The 21,282-nt window shown below is 38.3% G+C and overlaps 1 protein-coding gene across 1 annotated transcript in view; it reads right to left on the bottom strand.

Moving 5' to 3' along the window:
• Positions 1-21,282, bottom strand: part of LOC112058108 (uncharacterized) — a 112,376-nt gene that overhangs the window by 4,058 nt on the left and 87,036 nt on the right. Inside the window, exons 3-9 of the mRNA XM_024098808.2 lie at positions 13,268-13,391; positions 12,771-12,881; positions 9,815-9,971; positions 2,171-2,333; positions 1,431-2,012; positions 1,102-1,255; positions 380-549 (exon numbers count right to left, since the gene is read on the bottom strand). Of these exons, the coding sequence (XP_023954576.2) occupies positions 380-549; positions 1,102-1,255; positions 1,431-2,012; positions 2,171-2,333; positions 9,815-9,971; positions 12,771-12,881; positions 13,268-13,391 (1,461 nt within the window). The remainder of the gene's footprint in view (positions 1-379; positions 550-1,101; positions 1,256-1,430; positions 2,013-2,170; positions 2,334-9,814; positions 9,972-12,770; positions 12,882-13,267; positions 13,392-21,282) is intronic.

Genomic DNA, 21,282 nt, shown 5'->3' with positions numbered 1-21,282 from the left:
GCGACTGATTTTATTGATTTTTCTTTGTATATTTTGTATTTTGGCTTCCATCATAGAATTTTTAATCGGATGCCCAGAATTCTAGGGTGGGCACTAGACCATTCGGCCCACCTTAATATACGCCTGTGAATATGTGTTTAATCATAATGATATTTTCTAGATGTCGATACCGAAAACTCAACAAATGTTGCTGATATTTTATAAATTTCATATAACTCAGCATAAGACCGCAATAACGTAAATACGAATGAAGATTGACAATAATAAAAAAAAATCAATCAAAATCGGACTACATAAAGAATATATTTATTTACACGTCGAATTGTTGACTTTCTCTCTGTCTTTCGTCGTTAGAAAAGGAAGTAAAACGACAAATTACCGGAATCTTTCCACTGCACTTCGACGCCGTTGTAGGCGTCCTTGAGGCGGGCGGTGAGCGCGCGGAGCGCCTCCGCGGTGGCGGCGGGCGGCGCGGGCGCGGGCGGCGTACGCAGCTCCGGGTTGGACGCCAGCGCGGCGCTGCCGTCGCCCGCCGCTATCGATGTGTAGCTGTGGGGAGCAAACGATACGTCACAAAGGCTGCTGGACATAGGCCTTTCCGAGAGCGAGCGAGACTACACAATCCTCCGCCTTCCTCATCCAGGTTTTAGGATAATTCTGAAGAATTCTGAGAACGGGTTTTTAAACTCTTATGAAAAACATAATGAATTTGTGAGCTCCTTGACGGTATAAAAGTAGTTTTAAATTATGCTTAGGTACTCGAGTTTAATTCACAAAACAAAAAAAACCAAGCAACTTCAATAAAATTTCATTTAAGTTGCTTGGTTTACACCTGAGATTCATAGCAGAATTTATTTTAGAACTGCGTTGAAATCAGACCATTCATATACGAGTATACGATGCCACAAACACATAGACACACTGAAGACTAGATAATGTCCTCATTGACGTGTCCGTCAGATGTGCTAAAAGTCATGGGGACACGTAACTAACCACTAGATACTATGTGCAACGTGCAAACTATTTAAGCAGATGCATCCAGTTGTTGCGCTTCCCGCACCAGCATCGTTAGCGACACAGAATCATACAGAGATCATGTACCTGGCGACGTGTGAGCCGTTGAAGCAGGGCGCGGTGGTGATGCTGATGGGCGTGCACAGCACGGCGGGCAGATGCAGCCAGTAGTTGCGTGACGCGCGTACCCTCGCCCTCGTCTCCCGCACCAGCTTCTCCAGCGCTGGACCTGATTCTGCACCTGGAGACATGATAAATTCCCTTTAATTACCGTTAGAGGCACAGCAAAACCCTAAAAATCACCTTAGATTTAGATTTAGACGTATTAGGGTCAAGACGTTCTAGTCTTGACCCTAATACGTCTTATTGAATGTGGAAACCGGAGGATATGACAGTTAAATAAGGATTTAACTCACCATGACTCTCTTCAGCTTTACTGCTTGTGGGCTTCTTCTTTTTGGAACCTCGTTTACCATCGAAATCGTACGCCTTGAAGTCGATGTCGGAATTACCGGGCGCCGGCTCTGGGTCGGCGTCCCTCCTCCTCCTCTCGTGTTCCTCGAACTCATCCAATTTGATCTGTCCTCTCATGTACTGGAGAAAACGTGTTCTTGATTTGGCTTGTTCCGCCATTTCCTCCGTCGCTTTCCGAATACCCTGGGCCGTCCATAGGTTACTCTGCGACGGGTCGTCGTTCACGAGACCCTCGAAATTGGCCTCGATCTCAAAGTCGTCGACGTCGTTGGACTTCTGCATCCAATCGAAGTCCGGTATGGAGCGCGCGAAGCGTCTGTTCCTCTCGGGGGCGAAGAAGGGCCCCGTGCTGCCGCCCCCTCCCAGTACCGGTGTCCCGCAACCGGAGAAGATTTTCTGCGAGATCTCCTGGTTGCGCTCCTGGAAGCTCATGATGGCTTCCGATATTTTTATGTCGATGGGCTCGACGACCATCGCGATGTTGAATGGTCCGAGCAGACGATCTGCCACCTTCTCTACGGCATCTGCAATTCGAAAATGTTGATTTTGTACAATTCCTTTAAGATTTCAAGATTGGATCACATTTTTTTTACGATGGAGGTCTGATCGCTGCTTGTTTGCTGGTTGTCGAGCTGTTGCAAGCGAAATCGAGCTCTGAACAAATAAGATGACCAAGCCTTACCAACATAAGCGTCCCATTGCTCGCCCAAGTCAGCGTGCGTGGGCAGGCAGCCCTTGATGACGTTGTGGCAGTACCGACTGCACGCCGGGGGCTGCTGCCCGGCGCACGTGCCGCAGAACCGCAGGCGAGCCCACGCTGTTATACAGTCTTGAGTTACCCCTGTCTGAAAGTTAATAATATTACCATTTAGCTCGGTTAAAGCATTAATCAGCAGTCTAAAAAACATTCAGGACATTTTGGCAATGTATCTGTTCTACCTATAGCTGTCCGTCCGTAAAAATGTACTCCAGTGGTGCCATTCTATAATTTTTCTCTGCCAGTGTTGGTGCATGTGTCGTATTATAATCTACACCTATGTAGCAGTCTCAGCTCACGTAAACCGTGAAAATATAAATAGACCTGATGGTAACGGGTTATTACAACAAACACGTAGCTACTTAGCAATATAGTATGTCGCAGTATGAAAACATACAAACAACAGACAGGTAGAAACTAGTCAAAGGTACCAACACTTAAGCTGCTTCATCTTAAGACTTGGTTGCCATTTAACATCAAGAGACACAGCAGCGCATAATTGTTTAAAAAATCATCTTTGTCTCGCCTAGGAACATCCAAATCCCAAGATTGAAATGGTTAAACTTTGGGATATGTATTATTTATTTCGTTTACTAAAGATAAACGGTGTTTAGAGCATTGGATTGGCTAAACTTTTGGAACATTGTCCATTTCGGTTATTAAAGTGCTGAAAGAACTACAGATAGAGACGTCGAAGTGAAAAACCAAACAGAACCTTGTTTATAGCTGACTTTAATTGAAATATCTTTTTGTCAACAGTTTTTATCCAAAGTAGCAACACCATATCGAGATGGTCATGTTACGTGATGTCAGCTTAATCTTGTAAGTAGATACCTGCATAATTATATTCTCTCCGAATTCTTTTGCGAATTTACGGTCTATAATTACATGGTTAATGGTATGGAAATTCGTGGTGGTCTTGTCACATTTTTTTGAAGAATCAAAGTAAAAATATTTTGATGACTTTCTCTTATTTCAAAGGATTTACCGATAATTAATATAATTGGTTGGTAATTAATTGGCAAATCCAATTATAGGCACTTACAGGATAAGGAACACCAAAGTATGTACCTATCAAGTTCACGGACCCAGTTGGCTATTTCCCTCAATTCATGAAAACTTTTGGGGTAAGTTGGCTGTGCAAAGTCGTCCTTTATTAATGAGAACCTCAGGGATGAGGATGAATGAGGGGCAGTGCATTTTGTCACATGACTGCAAGAAATCAAACCAAACAAACCTTTTTTTTAACCGACGAAAAGGAGGTTTCTCAATTCGACCGTATATAAACAACACGGTAAAGGGGCCGGATTCAAACGCTGGAATATTGTTATACCCACAGAACATAAAGCACTTATGCTGCGCATAAGCAGGTTATGCTCTCTTTTCGCAGTTGTTTATAACTCTTTGCTTTCGAACAATTGGAGAGGAAGGTGATATTGGTCATATTTAAAAATTATATGACAAATAGCCTTTTAATAAAACAAATAAGAAACTTTATAGCTCACGTTGTAAATGTTTTGTAAACTACCCAGTCTTGTAATGAGAAGATCAATATCTAGGATTCTTAGGCCCGAGCGGTATCAGCGCAGGCACGTATTCGCTTTGCCCAGATCTTTAGGGCATGCGAGTTGCTTTACGACATAATTGCCGATCAGCATTCCGTAAGATACACATAAATGGAATGTCGACATGTTAACATTGACATCTTCAGACGTGCCAACTTCCAAATCCAATTTAGATTGGCATTCAGCTAGTTACTCGCATCAGTGTAAAATTAAACAAGCTGCTGGGGAGTATTTCCCATAACTCTGGGGTTATATTCTTTACCGACAATTAATTAAAAGTGTTCAAGTAACATGTATTCTAAAATTAATATTTTTGAGGCTTTAAATAGATATTAAAATATTACCTATAAACACATCCTTATTATGACGTAGCCAAATTTTACGTATTTTAAAATGCAAAGATAGATAAAGGCGTGTGTTCCATGGATAGTCGGAATTATTTGAATTACTTTGTATAAAACATATAAAGTTTTTGTTTTTTTTTTTAAATATTAGTTATGCAGTTCGGCTCCTGCGAGTCGAAATGGGAAATACTCCTGAGCACCTATACATATTTTCGAAACACGTCTCTCACTCAAAAATGCCGAGGAAAACCTTATAATCTAAAAGTATGAGTGTAACTCACTATAGGGTTGCTGGTTATTATAGAAATACATAGACATATGTACCTATAAGTCTAGGTTCTTGGTAGGCACGTTTTTAGATTAGTTCGTGACTAAAAAAGGGCTTGTTTCAAAAGGCTCTTACTCTTCTTATCAATACAAATTTGGTCTGAATTTGAGTCAGAATCGTGCTGTGTTAAAACGTCGTTGGTTGTTTGGTATATCTGTAGATGCTTAAAAGTGTATACGTGCATACTATTATTATACTTGGTCGCTATGCCTTCGTCGAAACATTATATAAGTTCACCATACACTGCTGCAACATCCGCATCCAAAACGTATGACTTCTAAATAGAGGTTATCGATGTATATCTTTTATATTTTTGTGTTTTATTAAATGCCGGTTAACTATTTGAGAAGAATGATGTTTTTCTTTGTCGGTCACAATAACATTTTATGAGCATTTGATAACAATAGTTAGAGATGTAAGATGGAGCTTCTCAATGAACAACAGCAAGTTTTTCGCAATGTGGGCTATTTGTTTATTAAATCCCATGACTGTAACTGTGCTATAGTTTGATAATGGTATAGTTATCATCAACAAAGGATAGTTAACCGTTACAGGTTTTCTATTATATCTTTATCTTCGTTATCGTGCATATTAACAAGGCCGATTGTTGCATATTTCTATCAAATAAATGAAGAATCGTAATTTCATTATAAATATGTGATAATAAATATGTAATAATAAATATGTTTTCTATAGTTTATAAGTTACTAACACATTCTATTTTTTACTAACATAATTATGAGCCTATTGAAGCTTGAAACAAAGTATTATTATTATTATTGGAATTTTTTTTTTTTACCTGGAACTTGGTTAGTTAATATTCAGTATATTAACTAACCAAGTTCCGGGTAAAAAAAATCTACAGTGATGCGGTCGACTTGTACTTACAAGTTGCTCGCTAAAACGCGCGGAATGTGTTGCAGTGTGCAATTAATTGTGTGTGTTGTGTGCACATGCGTGTTTTATATTATTACAAAGATTGATGTACTCGGTGTGACTAATGAAGAAACCGGCGACTTCAGCTAATTATGACCGTGCATGTGATATTTTTTTTCATTTTATTTCTCGTTCGGTACTCTGGCCTTTTAAAAAACTGTCGGTAATGATTGCAAAAATGTATTTGTCCCTAATTAATATTGTCAATTAAGAAGGTATGTACATGATTAATTACCTAGGTACCTATAGTTAGAATGTTGATACAACTATTTAGTACTGATATTATAAAGTTGAAGTGTTTCTTTTTTAGTTAAACGCGCTAATCTCAGGAACTATTAGTTCGCATTCATAAATATTTTTGTGTTACATAGATCGCTTTTTAGCGATAAGGTCGCCTATTGTGCATTTTTTTTGTATTGTATTTTTATCTTTCTTTGTGGTGTACAATAACATCACCGGCTTAGCACCGCCTTCATACTGATCAGCTGGTAGAACATATTATGATGTTATTTTTCGCTTTTTATTTTTGTGGGTACGTTGTTAGGTTTTGAAGTCGGTTCTATTTTTTTTATTAAAATTTTTATTTAATTTCAATTTATAGAGGAAGGTTTTAGGCTATTTAATATCATGCTTCGCTACTACTATGCTACTACCAATAGGAGCGGAACTACATTACTCGAACTCAGGACTTCATAATCAGAAACCACATAAACCAACAAAGCAGTTATCACACTTATAGTAGGTATTTAATTGGATTCATTCAATATTTATTATACAGAGACAGCGGCCAAGCCGAGATGACATCATGCAAACCAAACGCGACCGCAAAATGTAATGATCGGCTCTTTTGTGAACACGATCGAGCCTGCTCACAGATTCTGAAGGAGGACGCAAATGTGTGCCGAATAATTATTGTGATATTAATCAGTTAACACGAAGACGCGATTATTTATCACCACAGACTTATTTAGTAGACATTTTTTGGCAGCTTTTTATGACAAAGCTCATCCGAAGAAGTATGTAGTTTCGCCATACTAAAAGATGCCGCTAAGCAGCTGGCTTTGTCCAGGTTTTAAGGGTATGTTTTCTAGTGTAATTTCTAGCATACCTAGGTACGTTTCAGGAAGCTTACCTTTTGCAAAACCATTATGATCATCAGCTATCTAGCTAAATATCCAATGTGCTGGAGAGAATGAATCATCAATCCTGATCGATTTATTAGATATCGATAAAATCCAGATGATGATTCGTCGTGATCCGTAAGTCTTCTCCACGGCTATCTGATGTATAGCTTAGCTTGGTAAATTCGTTCGTAACACTCCCGATGGCCCGCGGGGGCCGGGAGGGGTTAGCGGTACCCCGCGCGCACGACTTCATACCCGCGCAGTCCTTCCCCTCCCGTCGCCCGCATATCATGGGAGTGTCAACAAAGAACTTGCCAAACGTCGGCATTCGAGCACTACCTATAGGTAGGGCCGGCCCGCCCATACGGCGAACGGAGCAGTCGCTCCAGGCGCCAAATCCTAGAGGGCGCCGAAATGGTAAAGAACGTAGGTCACTTCTGAGTATGGTCGAGATTTCATGTTCCATACGTACTTTGCACTCACAATTGATATAGGTATATAATTATTATTAGGAGCAAACAGGAGAGGCGCCATAATTGGATCTCGCTCCATTCTAAAATTTAGTTCGGGCCGGCGCTGCCTATAGGTACAATATCAATAGATAGTATGCATTATACTTACATCAACGTTTAGAATATGAATCCACAACTTTGGAGTGAGATCCCACAGCAACAGAATCGATCAGTTGGAAGTTGGGAATTAAAATTTATTTTTGTCGGCAATTTATAGTCATGAATTCACTTCTTTTGGGCACCTAATTGGTTGAAAACCTACTTGTTGCGTAATAACGACTTTCAAGTTTACTACAGTATTTGGTAACTTGTTTTTGACCTAGTGGTTTGTTTATTTGGCAGTGCTTAGTAGAGATTAATGAAATCAATTAAGAGGGTATGGAACTGTGCAGTGCCGGATTAAGGTATAGTCCTTTTCATGAAAGAAATCCCCCAGACGCGGCGGTATTAATGGCGCTCATACTCATTTGGTAATGGCAGTCTTATTGTCATTTGTGTAAGGCGCTGTCAATTTTAGTTCAGAGTTCAGAGTAATTTTTTAGCCGCTTCTTTCATGAAAACGCCTCTAACTTGATGCTATAACCAATGTTCGTCTGTGGACCTTATTCAATTTAAAAAGCGTCAACGTCAATTTAAAAAGCGCGCGAAAATTACAAAGCGCGTTTTGTAATTTTCGTGTGCTCGTTGTTTTTGGCGGTCGTTATAGTGCCCTATACGATGCCCTAATTTCTGAAATAGCTATTTCTGCGTAGAAAATTAGTTATTTCTGCGTATCGTCTCCAAAGAGTTAAAAAATCTTTTGTAGGTTTGGGTGTAGGTACTCTTCTATAACAAGATCCCCAAGACTGTGATGGACTTGCCAATGCACAACTTTAAGCAATGTGTTAAAAAACATTTACTTAATCGAGGTTACTACACTATTGATGAGTTCCTTAACGATAAAAGTGCTTGGAGGCCATTGGATCAGCTTCCACCTTCACACAGAAAGTAAAACTATAAGAAATTGTAATTGTTATCAATTGTAAATTATAATACTGTATGACTTTTTCATTTCAAAAGAGCACCTGTTGAGTTTCTTGCCGGTATCTTCTCAGCAGAACCTGCCTTCCGAACCGGTGGTAGAATCTTTACAAATAGTCAACTGAAGTGTCAAAAGTGCTTGTAAATTGAGCCTACTTAAAATTAATGAATTTTGATTTTGATTTTTGAGCTTATAGGCTAATCAAGGACTGAGGGTGTGTGATATTAATATATAAATTGTGCAGGCAATGTGTCATGTGGCGCCAACGGGAGCAACGGACGGTGAATCAGATACTAAGATACTTTGTGCGAAGGTCACGCTACCCGACTTGAATAACGATGTCTTTTCAACGCCGAATTTTAATATTGTGATTTGCATGTCTATCTGTGTGATATGAGGCTAGGACAATGGTGAGCTGAGATTTATTTGCGCTTGTTTTGCGCGCACATAACAACTGATGTATCGAGTAGTGGAAAGGAATTTTGCATTCATCAGAATTGATAACGTATGAGGCCTTTGTAATACATAGATAATATAAGTGTTGAAATGTTGGTGGAAGGTGCATGTCCCGGACCAGATTCGAACTTACGCCCTCCGAAGGCAGAGATCATCCATTGGTCTAAACTGAATATTAGTACAGATTTCAGTACCTAAATGGGTAACTCTGTATCTATAGACTTTGTTTCACCTCTTGTAATCGAATATTTACAAAACTGGTGTCTGGAGGTCACCAAGCTGAGGCGCGTCGATTGTCTTAATTGGTACAATTTAATAGTGAGCGAACCATTCGATTCATTCGTTACTCCGCCTTGTGGTCCATATACGTGTCACGGACTATTTATGGCAACAACTTATCATTAGGTTTGGTTTTAATGACTCATCTCAATAATGATTTGCTTGATAATTTGAATCACTGCCAGTTTTTGGACAAAAGGTACATATTGACATTTCTTTCTCAATAGGTAGAAGCTGAAATCCAGCAAGTTACCATCATATCACTACCATATACCTACCTACCACAAAAAAGTGAAATTTGCTATTTTCTCTGTTCTCGTGATTAATGTCGAAAAAATGTTTAGAACTTGCTGGACCTACAATTTCGTTTCTTTAATTTTCGAAAAAATTACATCCTCTACCTAACGCGCCGCAAAGAGTGGAAGTCCGTGTCCTGTTTTAGCCGCTCGCACGGTTGTGTCCACATCCGTTATAACGAAATTTATACAGGGTGCTCGGGAGTATATCCCATAACTTTAGGGTTATATTCTTTAACAAAAAATTACTCAAAATGTTCAAGGAACATGTGTTCTAAAATGATTATTTTTGGAGTAAATAATATTTCTTTCTTTCACCCGCACCGTGAATCCATGGATTGCTAAGGCTCTGTCCCGAAAAGGCGAATTCGCCGCGATTCTCTTGCGCGTATTACGCGCGACCGTTGCGTCCACAAGGCGCGTACCAGCGCGCGAGCATTGGGGGAGGAATTCAGTACGAAACATGAAGTTGAACAACAACAACAACGCAACAAACAACAAGGCGTCCCTAGTATCTCGACTAACTCAGAGTCACGCGATTTACGCGTATTGTGAATTCGCGCGATGCTTGTGGACGCGATGTATTGATGTCTAGTACTTCGACAACGCGCGTATGAATTCGCGCGATACGATTCGCGACGAATTCGCCCCTTCTGGACAAGGTCTAAGATATTCGTCTTGTTGATGATGGGTTTCTATGCTCATTACCTGCATCATGTTCCGGACCACCTCCGAGCCAGCTCGCAGCGCCTTGTGGAAGGTCCTGGTGGCGACGAAGGCGCGCCGCAGCTGCACCGACAGCTTGGACGGCACGTCCTCGAACGGCTGGATGTCGCGCATGTGCTCGTTCACGCACTTCAGGTACCTGAGCAGTGAACAGTGGTTAGACTAATTCATTTCATTTCAAAGAATACAAGCCTTAAACTAACTTATCCTAATAACTTTATAAATCATACCCACGTCAGGTAGATTTTCAGCAAGAGTGTACTGGCTGCAATTCCACGTTGGACAGCCCGACACAAATGATCTCTTTGCGCTAAAACTGTACCAGCCCTTCTGTCACTAGTCGAGGCAACTAGCTTTTGATTGACGTCCACTGCAGGACATAGGACATAGACTTCCAAACTTCACGATTCTGAGCCGCCTGTATCCAGCGAATCTCTGCGACTCGCTTGATTTCGTCAGTCCACTTGGTTTGGAGTCGACCAATATCCTAATCATACCCAAAAATATTGAGGGCTCATACTTATTAGATGTACTCAACCGCATGAAAAGTCCCTATGCTTATCTAAAATGTTCCCCCTCTTCGGCTCACAAAGTATAATATCATAGAAAATATGTATTCATCTTCGAAGTTATGTAAAAATTTAACAGTCACGGATCGCTGAACAACACGCTATCTCTGACCCTGGCCACATTAGCTGACATCAAAGAAACGCATTACACCGCCGTGTATCTAAACCTCACGTGTTTATCGCTAAATATATTTAAAAGAAAACACTATTATCGTTCGTTCGTGTCATTTACTTTAGTCTCAGCCTTTAGTACGAGTTCGTGTGATTCGAAAATTACGACGATAGTATTCGAGTATCGAAATATGAAACAATTATAAAATCACTCAACGCTTCAAAGAATTTTTGGATATCGGTTGTAAATTAACCTATTTATTGTATTGTTGAGTAATACTGTTAATATCAATAAATCATAAGAGTTGTTGAGTCGGAATCAATAATTTTAATATTTCTTGTTTTAACACTTTATTAGTTCACCTTTTATGATTATCGAATCTAGTGTAACGCATACGTAGCACGCACGCACTAGAAATAACGTTGAATAATTATTCTATAATCTATAGGTACTTATAATAAAACTGTAACAGGTCGGATTCTGTACATTGAAGATATTTCGAAAATTTTTATTGGAGGGCATTATATGTTTGACTGTCTGTGATGTTCTTGGCCGGGCATCAATGAATTCAAATAAAATTTGTCACGTTTAAGACCATAATACAGAGAAGAATAAAGGACACTTTCAATTGCGAAAATAAAATAAGAAGGGGGTGAAATCGGGGTTTAAAGATTCTATAGAAAGTCCTTCATTTTTAGTCACAGTTTTAAAAAATTGTTCATAAATCTTGAAAAAAAATATGAAATATAATGTGATTCCAAAAATTTTTAAATTTAATCCCTGAAGTAGTGAAGTTTACATTGATTTCCACGCGGACGTAAAACGTCTTTAACTCTTGCTCAACTTTAGTAACTTTAGTAACTCTTAATAGATCTCTTTCTGTTAGATTTCATCCAGTAGACCTGAGATGTACCTATGACATGAGATATTTCGTGAAGAGAAAGACAAATTGTCGAATTTCACCTCGAGTCTATAGCGTCTCACAGTCGTCGTGTTGTTTTTTTTAACTTCATCAATCTAAGAACACTTTGGTTATTAAGACAAATCTAACGGTATTTTAATTGCACCGTTTAGTGGTTTGGAAGATATGAGGTAATAAATAATATTGCATACATACATACACGATACGCGCGAAAAATATAACCCTTCATGCATCAGTCGGGTAAAAACTAAGCGAATTTCATCCTAGGGTGTGTCTCCGATCCTTTTCAGTTCCACGAAACGCATACGCTCCGGCGCATTGGCCGCTCGTTATAATTATACGTTCTGTCCTCTTTGGCCACTGTCCACATTAATCAGCGATCGCCATTCCTGTATTTCACGGAACCAAATATTCGAAAGCGTGGAAGAATTAAATGATCATTACGTGGCATAGTTTCCGATTGTCGTCACTAACTGGCTATTTTAGCGATTACTTTGTAGGAGATATACGTCGTCATACAATGTAATGTTTATTTTTAATTGATTTCCAAAACTAATTCGGTCTTGTTTTTTTTTCGACGAATCGCAATTACAAAAAGCTTAGGATGGCGTTACTCTGTAATGATAGTCTTTTAACTCGACAGATTGAGTTTTGGATTCGACCATTACTCTCTCCTTCGATAAGGTATTATAGGATAGAGAAAGATACAGACTCACACTTTTGTATAAGATCAGTTTTACAGAATAGCGCTACTATTCCTTAACTTCAGCATAAATCTGGAAATCGTATATAACCCTTTAACCGGTAGAGTGTGCCGATATGATGAAGAAATCCATCTACTAAACACTTAAGTGTTATAATAAAACTCAGAACTGTAATAAAATATAATTCAAAGTGTTAGTAACGGTTATGATATTGTCATTAAATCGTTACTGAAAACGCTATTTAGTTTTTAACGTCTTTAAGGTTGAATTTGATGACGTTATTCGGTCTGAAGCTTAAATTCGGTACGATGATTTGTGACTTCTTTATGTGGGCTAATAATCTATTTGCTGCAGGGAATTAATCATTTTGACAGTTTTATTTTTAAATTATACAGCAGTCTCAACTTCTGTCATCGAATTGCAACTGAATTTAAGAGATGTGCCTAGAAAGAGTTTATTTTTGTAGTTTTATGGAATGTAAAACTTTTAGCGACAGAACTTTTCTAAATAGGTATTACAGTTTTCATTTCTGTTTCCATGTTGCATCACTTTGAATTAGTGTAGAGTTTATTTGCCGATGAATCATAGACACATCAGGATGTATTTTAATTTTAATTAAACAAAAACTTACTTCTCGTCGAAGTTGTACTGCGCGTTGAGTACTGTGAACATCTTCTGATAGAGCACACCAAAGAAGCCGTCCATCATTTCGTCGAAGTCGAGGTCACCGCGGGTGTAGTACCTGAGGAACAACAAGAATGTATTATAGTCACCATGTATAGTTTCGTTTGTAGGGTTTCGTACCAAAAATGGTAAAAACAGAACCATTTTTGCCAGTGGCGTAGCGTCCCTTGGTGAGGCTAGTACTATAATTAGTTGCGGGCCCAATAGACGAGCGGCAAATCCTAAAAAAATCTTTTCAGTTTTTGATTTACCCTTAACTCGTCTTTCACCACAAAGTAAAATTGGTTTCAAAATGTTTGTAGTAACATACTCGCACTACACAAGTTGTAATAACTATGCTGCTACGCCCCTGATTTTTGCAGCACATCGTTGCCTATCTGACAGGCATTTCTCTCGCAGCATCAGCAGTTTGCGGAAGAGCTCTACAGTAGTCACGATAGTCACCTCTCGAGCTGCTCGAACAGCTGCACGAACACGTAGGAGTGCTGCTCGTAGATCATGCCGTACGTGCGCTTGAACATCGCGTGGAACTCCTCCCGCGACAGCATCAGCAGTTTGCGGAAGAATTCTGCAACAAGCCATTTAATTTACAATATTAGAAGATTTAACTTTCTTGTTGATTATTTAATACCTGTCGTATAAGGATTAAGAAGATTAAAGTTTGGCAAAGTACCTAAACATTTACATTTCATTGTTTTAATTTTTTTTATTGAGAAAGAATACAATTGGAAACCTAGGTCAGCTAACTTGTTCTAATAACTATACAAATCATGCCTCGTAAAATGGTGGCAAGAATGCTGAATGCATTTCCGCGTTGGACGGCCAGGGTAAATCTTTGAGCCTCTCCTTATCCTTTTAGCGTTTATTTGCAACTATAACTGTTGTATGTATTAGAATATTCTACAAATACCTATACAGATTTAATAATTTTCAAAACCACTCATCAAACCGCTATTCCAAGTTAGTCAGTCAACTTTAGTTTTCTGATTAATTAGTCAACTGTCAAACATAGTCAGTAACATAGTTGTCAACGTCATTTACATAGTATAGGAGTCGGTATATACATTCGTGAGTACATAATTACGAAGTGAATTGTATAGTAACCGCAGGACTGTGGTTAGTTTGTACCTATATACCTAAGTATTGATGGATGTAGGTGAACTATATACTAAGATCAGGGATGGCAAACCTGTCACAAGAACTTGAAATTAAATTAATTTAATAAAATTCGAAATTGTTTTCTCTTTTTTTTTACAAAACAACATGTTTTGACAAATCTATCTAATTTTATCCTCTGGTTTTATCAGTAACAGTATGATTTAATTTAAGTAGATATTCAGTTAATTCGTTTAAGACATTTTAAGAGCAATATTGTAGTGATTTCCTTGTCATTTTCAATTATATGCTAGATATGCCTTTTGTATTTTTCTATTATTATCTAACAGTAAGTAAAGATTCTAGGTCAAAATCAAAATGTAAGTAATTTCGTTTATTTCACAGTTCACAAGCACTTTTGAAAGGTCAAGTTTGATCTATCCTTTTGGAGGGAAGGTTCTGTTGAGAAGAGCCAGCAATAAACTCAAAAGTTGCTCTTTATAAATTACAATCATTCCTTACAATGAATATTATCGTAGTCATAAATTATTTTTTCTACTGAAAACTGTTCCAACTGCCACCAAGTAGGTATTTTTTTGCAAAGTGAGATCTTTATCCTTAGTATTTGCTAGTTACGACTTTACTATGCAAAGTTATTCTTCGTTATGAAGGTAAAGGATGTAAGGGTTTGTCACCCCTGCCGGTGGGTCCTTTAAGGGCGTCGTGTTACTTCTGCAACGGATCGATAAGACTGTGCAATATTGATTAGTTCATTACACTATACTTTGCCTACTGCCTATCGATACCAACTGCGTAAGTCTATAAATTATAAGGCGACTAATTATAACTTGTATCGCTATTCCAACAAATTATTATACCTACGTATCTATGTTATCTTTAGTAAACTTTTATATACTTACGAGAAGGTGGACCTAGTATTTCCGAAAGCAGGGTCAAAGAAAAGGAAGCAAATAGTTCGAAGAGCTGATGGACGTTGGGATCACAAGGCTTTGAAATGGCGATCTCACTGGAAAGCTCAGTGTTGGTCAATCGCGCACTGAGTGATATGGGAGTCGCTGGTTGCTAGATCTTAGTGTTTAGAAATTCCTACAAGGCCTTAGTCGAAACAGTATACACCTTGTTGTAGGTAACTAACTTGATGTAAAAAAAATATTTCTATATAAAACTTAAAATTTATAGTATTTCGTATATTTTTTGTTATGGATATGGATGATGTTATTTTTAGCATTTTAGTGCATCTTTTTTATACTCACTTTAAAATGAAGGTATAAAGTCAATTGAATTTCTTTTTAATCCCTTTTCTGTCTTCTACGTATGTGAAGTCACATAACTTAATATTTTTTCGCTATTTTCATAAGCGTACATTTAGTCTATTTATTTAGACTATGTCTATTATTTATGTTTATTTAGACGTAAAAGTCATCAACAATCGGCGCCTAAGTAATAGTATTGGAAGCTAAATATAGCGCGTCTGGCGTCTCGAGATAGTAAAATGCGTTAAAGTTACACAGCACGCGACTCCGTTATGATATCAACGTTTTTAATCGTTTTTTTTTGACATACTATGTAATTTAAACAAAATTAGTAGACTTGTGATGATATTTACGATACGTTGGCATTACTCGTACTTACCTACTATAACAGATAAGAGTTTCTTTTCACTCAAATGATTGTTGTGACAATCATATTATTCATCGATATCATCATTATCAACCCATGTTCGCCTCACTTCTGAACACTAGTCTCCTCTCAGAATGAGAGGGGTTAGGCTAATAGTCCACCACGCTGGCCCAATGCGGATTGGCAGACTTTACACCCGCAGATAATTATGAAAATGAGAATTTTCATAATTATCTGCATCTGGTATGCAGGTTTCCTCACAATTCTACCTTCACCGTTTGACACGTGATATTTAATTTCTTAAAATGCACATGAACTGAACCGGACCGGATTCGAACCTACACCCTCCAGAATCGGAGGCAGATGTCATATCCACTGGGCTATGTCAGTTCCAAATACGCACTATCCCCACCGTTTGGATGGCTGAAATCCAAGAAGCGTCTAATTTTCTAGATCGTTTGTTTTACATCTGAGAGAACTGAAGTATGTAGATACGTTTATGAGCCCTCACGCATTAATATGGCCATGACCACCATGCGTGCCCAATTATTTCGTAGACGATAAACACTTATATTGAGTCAACAACATATTGATAACGCAAACTTGAATGTTTTGTGTTGTTGTTAAAAAATCTCGGATGAATATAGCACTAGATTATAATAACACTGTGATCTGAGCAATGACCGCGTGTAGTTGTTATTGGGCGTTGTATTCCGCGCCTTGTTCATAATTCGTTCGCGTGCGACACGGTAGCTGCAAAAATAACTACACACGATACTCAGTGCGTGCATTCTCCGTTTAACATACGTAGCTATTAGCAACGCGGTCACACGTGTAGTTAACATTTTAACTACCATGTTAAAGAGTATAATTAGGAGTAGAGTAAAAGTATTTGGGGCGACCCCGCACTTATAAACGTAGTGTTGGTCGACCCCTCACTAGATGGACTGATGACATTGGATGTATCGCAGGGATTCGCTGGTTACAGAAAGCCTATGTCCAACAGTGGACGTCCATCGGCTGATATGATTATTGTATATAAAAGTATTTGTATAGTAGGTAAGTTATTTACGAGTAAGCTCTCGATTTGGCTTTGAAGCGGCGTCATCATTATCAGCCCATTTTATCGGCCCATTACAGGTCCAGCACTTCCTTCTTATAGCAAAGGGGTTATGGAGCTTAGACCCACCACTCTGCTCTAAAGCATCCAAAGCATTGGCTTAGGATGATAATGTTTTATTTTGTAACGTTCGATTTTGATTTATGTACGGAACCTTCGGTGGACGAGTTCGACTCGCACCTGTATTTTTTTTAACAATTTATTATATAAATAACTTCTCGGGTCAGGTGGAAACTCGTGTCAAGGTTTTTGTCATCATTACACGCATCCGCGTCGCGGTCGCACACCTTCGAAACGGCTCGACCGATTTTAATAAAACTTTGTTTATACATTAGGTATATATATAAGAATAGTGTCTTGTCACATGTCTCAAACGGTGAAGGAAGAAAGTCGTGAGGAAACCTTTGCATACCTGTGAATTTTCTTAATTCTCTACGTGTGATAAGTCTGCCAATCCGCATCCGTAGTGGACTATAACTTAAAAGCTTAACCTCTGTAATTCTGAGAGGAGACTCGTGCTCAACAGAGAGCCAAATATGGGTTGTTAATGATAACGATGAAGAGAATAGGTCGTAAAGCATTTTTCTCCCTTCTACCCTTTCCCGAACAATTTTAGTATTTTTGTATGAACAGAAGATGACATTAGAACAACATTTGATGGGTCAGCATTTAATGTTATCATGTTTATTATTTTAATAATTTTGGGATTCGAACCAGTGACCTTTGGTGCAAAAGCCAGGGTCACTGCACCAATAAGCCGTGGTCAAACATTGGCAAGGCAATGTTGCGTTTTCTAACGCGCTACATTGTCGGGGAAACCACAGGCGGAAACAAACAAAACTATGTATTCATTGACGATTGATGTTTCAAATTCTGCAGTTTTAACGCTTCGGTAGCGAACAGTTTTTATGCTCATGTAACACACGCTAGTGCGATGTTAGGTTGATGCTTTCTCGACAGGCATGAGGAAGCGTGCTTATGGATATTTGTAAGGAAGTCGTCTCTTCCGCCCTTTAAGGAATCGCTTGTCAATGTAATGATGGCAAGAGGCCTGATGGATTGACGCTGGTTCCCTGGGCAGGCCCTACATGCGTTGACACATTTTCTCCGTCTCATATAATGGAGACAAAATCCGCATGGATCCGCAGCAGAAAAAGCTGAAACCAGTAAGTGGCACAAATATGCCTCTCCGACCGAGAGTTACATAAGTTCCAATTGCCGTGGAAACCCTTGGACCATGTGTGTGCTCAGTGCACAGTGCCCAAAACTTTCACCGAATTATTTCACCTCGGCTAGTTGCCTTGACTGGTGACAGAAGGGCTGGCTCATTTTTGCCTACTTTGCTCAAAGGATCAGCCCGGCTGTCCAAGTAATACAGCCAGTATTCTTGCCAACATTCCACGTGGACATGATTTGTATAGTTACTAGGATAAGTTAGCTTATTTAACTAGGGACTTATTTGTCAACATGATAATTATCGGCTTATTTCACCTAGCTTACTATCATATTTCTCCTCGAAGAAGGGAGATCCACGCCACTCTGAGAGGAGTTTCACCACAGAGAGGGGTTTTAACCATCAAAATTTGCTAAGCTAAAGAAAGAAAGAAAGTAAAAGTGTAATAAGTGAAATAAACTTGCACCTCTTTTATGTTAACCGGGTATAATCAGACTATTTACATGATATCCAGATCGAATTCAGGTGAACCGGTAAAACAAACTGCATGGTCACTTAACATCAGGTAGATCGCGGTAAAGTGCTAATTTGTCGTCCCGTAAAAAACACAAAAGAGGCCGACTTCAAATGACCTTTCCTCCCATTAAAAGGTTAGGTGATACGTATGCATGTAACATCACACACCGACCGACGAGCAGTACGTTTTTTTAAATAACGGCTACGCATAATTTATAAAAACCAGCCCCTTGACTTTAGGTGGAATTATTAGGTCCTTTACATGTGAAATTGATGTTTTGTCGCTCGGCCACTTTGATCTCGAATATCACCTCTTCATATTCAGTTAGGAATATCAATTTTAAATCTATACAGTTCATAAATGTTTTTTGTTTTGAAAACCCTAATTCATTTGTTTCCTCTTTTATTTTTTCTTTACGTCACTCAGTTCATAAAATGGAAAACTTGAAATATTGCGTTCTTTACGGTTAAGAGTTCTATTGTGGCACCAGTCCTGCAGAAACGGCTCGAACGCCGGTGTCGCGAAAGAAAGCACACTACGTTTTCGTTTTGGAAATTTCGATTAGAAGTACAAGGCTCGAGGAGGGCCGAGCTAGCTACAGGCTGCGGTGTTAGTGATAAAATTGTTTTAATCCACCCAAGGGGAAAGTAAAAAAGCTTGACAGGAATTGAGTGCAGTAAACCGCTAAACGCGCAATCATCATCATTATTATCAACCATTATTCAGCTCACTGCTGAGCTCGAGTCTCCTCTCAGAATGAGAGGGGTCAGGCCAATAGTCCACCACGGTAGACTTCACACACGCAGAGAATTAGGGAAATAATGAAGGAATTTTACATCAAATCATTACTTGCGATGAAAGGAGAATCCTGTACTATAATCTTTAACGCTCGTCACAATTGCTAACAAACGAACTTTACGTCTTTATAATATTAATATAGATAAATAAATAAAGGTTTCATCTAAGAAACTGCATCGGTTTAAGATCAAGTTTTATTGGATAAAATATTGAAATAAATCAATGTAGACAATAATAAAGGAAACAGTTACCCAGAAAAATAAATTATTATCATGTTAATTACAATAAAAACTATAATTTATGTGACATATGTGTAATTTATATTGTCAGTTCACATAAAGTTGATTGATAGAAAAAAGAAGTTGCTAATTCAGGAATGTCGACACGATACTTGATAGACGTTTATATAACATTCTATAAATCGTTTTAACTTCTCTAAAGTATGAATATTAAATACATAGACTAGAGTTGCCTAGTTGTATAAACATACTTCACAACACACTTACACACACAAACATTTTCGTCTAATAATATTAGTAATCAGGTGAGAATGTAATCAAGGAAATAACTTGTAAAGAATAAAAAAGTAATAAAAACAAAAACTGATGAAATTTTTACATAGAATCTCTATTTAGAATATGTCAACTAGCATACGTGTGAATTAGCCTGATGGTCCGTTAGGCCTTTAAATAGGCTGATAACGAAACTAAACTACAAATATTTGTATGATCAATAAATCACTGAACATCGGAACTTGGAAGCGAGTGTATTTCGGTAACAAGCTATGAACTGACATTTGATAGTCGACATTAGCTCGTCGTGTGGAGTCGGCCGCGCCTACCAAATTAACATTCTTTACTTAGGATTAATAGTTAATGTGATACCATTGGTTTAGGAATTTTATATAAGCAGTATGGGGTACCTCAATAACAAATAGAATTTACCTTTGATAGAGATTATGTTATTTTCGTGTATTAAGAAAGAGAAAACGTGATATTCGTGATATATAGATATAGGTACATATTAGTGGAGTGAATTATTATCATAACCTTTTCCCAAATTGTAGTGGAATGGGGATGATGACTAGGTTTGAATATATTGATTTTTATGATACATTCGGGTAAATAGGGTCAATATTAACTAATTTATACATAAAAAGCAAAGATTGTCTGGATATTTGCAAAATAAATGAGATTATAAAATTTCAAAAACTATTAAAATTTTTTTATCGTAATTAGATGAAAATTTATACAGTTTTAGCTTCCTTACATTAAATGTGACATTTTTTAATATATGAACTATAAAGATAAACGCACAAATAACAAAGATATTAGTAATTTTGTTTGAACGCGCATACAAATCTAACGATCATTACATTGCCTATGACGTCATTTTTTCGAGCCATTTTGTATAGGGCGTTTTTCAGGGATCCGCGGCAGCGCCGCAAATCTGACTCTTTAAATCCCTGTAGCTCCGAAAGTAATGATCGCAGATACCCTGTTCCTTTTACAAAATTGCTTTACTATTAGTATACTCTTAATTTATATACAATTTAAAAAACTGTCATCATCCCTCGATCCCCGACTGGACCTATTGAAGTTTTCAGGCTCATCTGGCTGGTGGAAGGTAACCACCCTACACGCTAAGACCACAGTGATTTAGCGTTCCGGTACGATGTTGTGTAGAATCCGAAAGGGGTGTGGATTTTCATCCTTCTCATCATCAATTACCATCAGGTGAGAGTGCAGTCAAGGGCTAACTTGTACAAGAATAAAAAAAAGGAAACTCCCCACTTTATTACTAGATTACGGAACCCTAGGCAGTTATACAATTATTAAAGAATAATGATGTGTGCCAGGGCTTAGGCGGCTCAATTTAAAGCCCACAAACACGGATAAGCACTAAGTGCGCACTTAAGGCCCGCGCACACACTCGAGTGGGTCACACACGGGTCACACAGATTCGCCGGCGAATCTATCGGGCACAATTGGCATTGCTCGCATAACGGACCTGTTGGGATTGGCTATGTACTTCAGTGAGCCGCAAGCATAGCTTTAGTGGTCTTAATTTTCCGAACAATGCATTATGGAATGTGAAAAGCAATACAAAGTGAT

Source organism: Bicyclus anynana, chromosome 4 (assembly GCF_947172395.1).
Source record: "Bicyclus anynana chromosome 4, ilBicAnyn1.1, whole genome shotgun sequence".
Classification (NCBI taxonomy): domain Eukaryota; kingdom Metazoa; phylum Arthropoda; class Insecta; order Lepidoptera; family Nymphalidae; genus Bicyclus; species Bicyclus anynana.
This window is presented reverse-complemented; position numbering and strand designations above follow the sequence as displayed.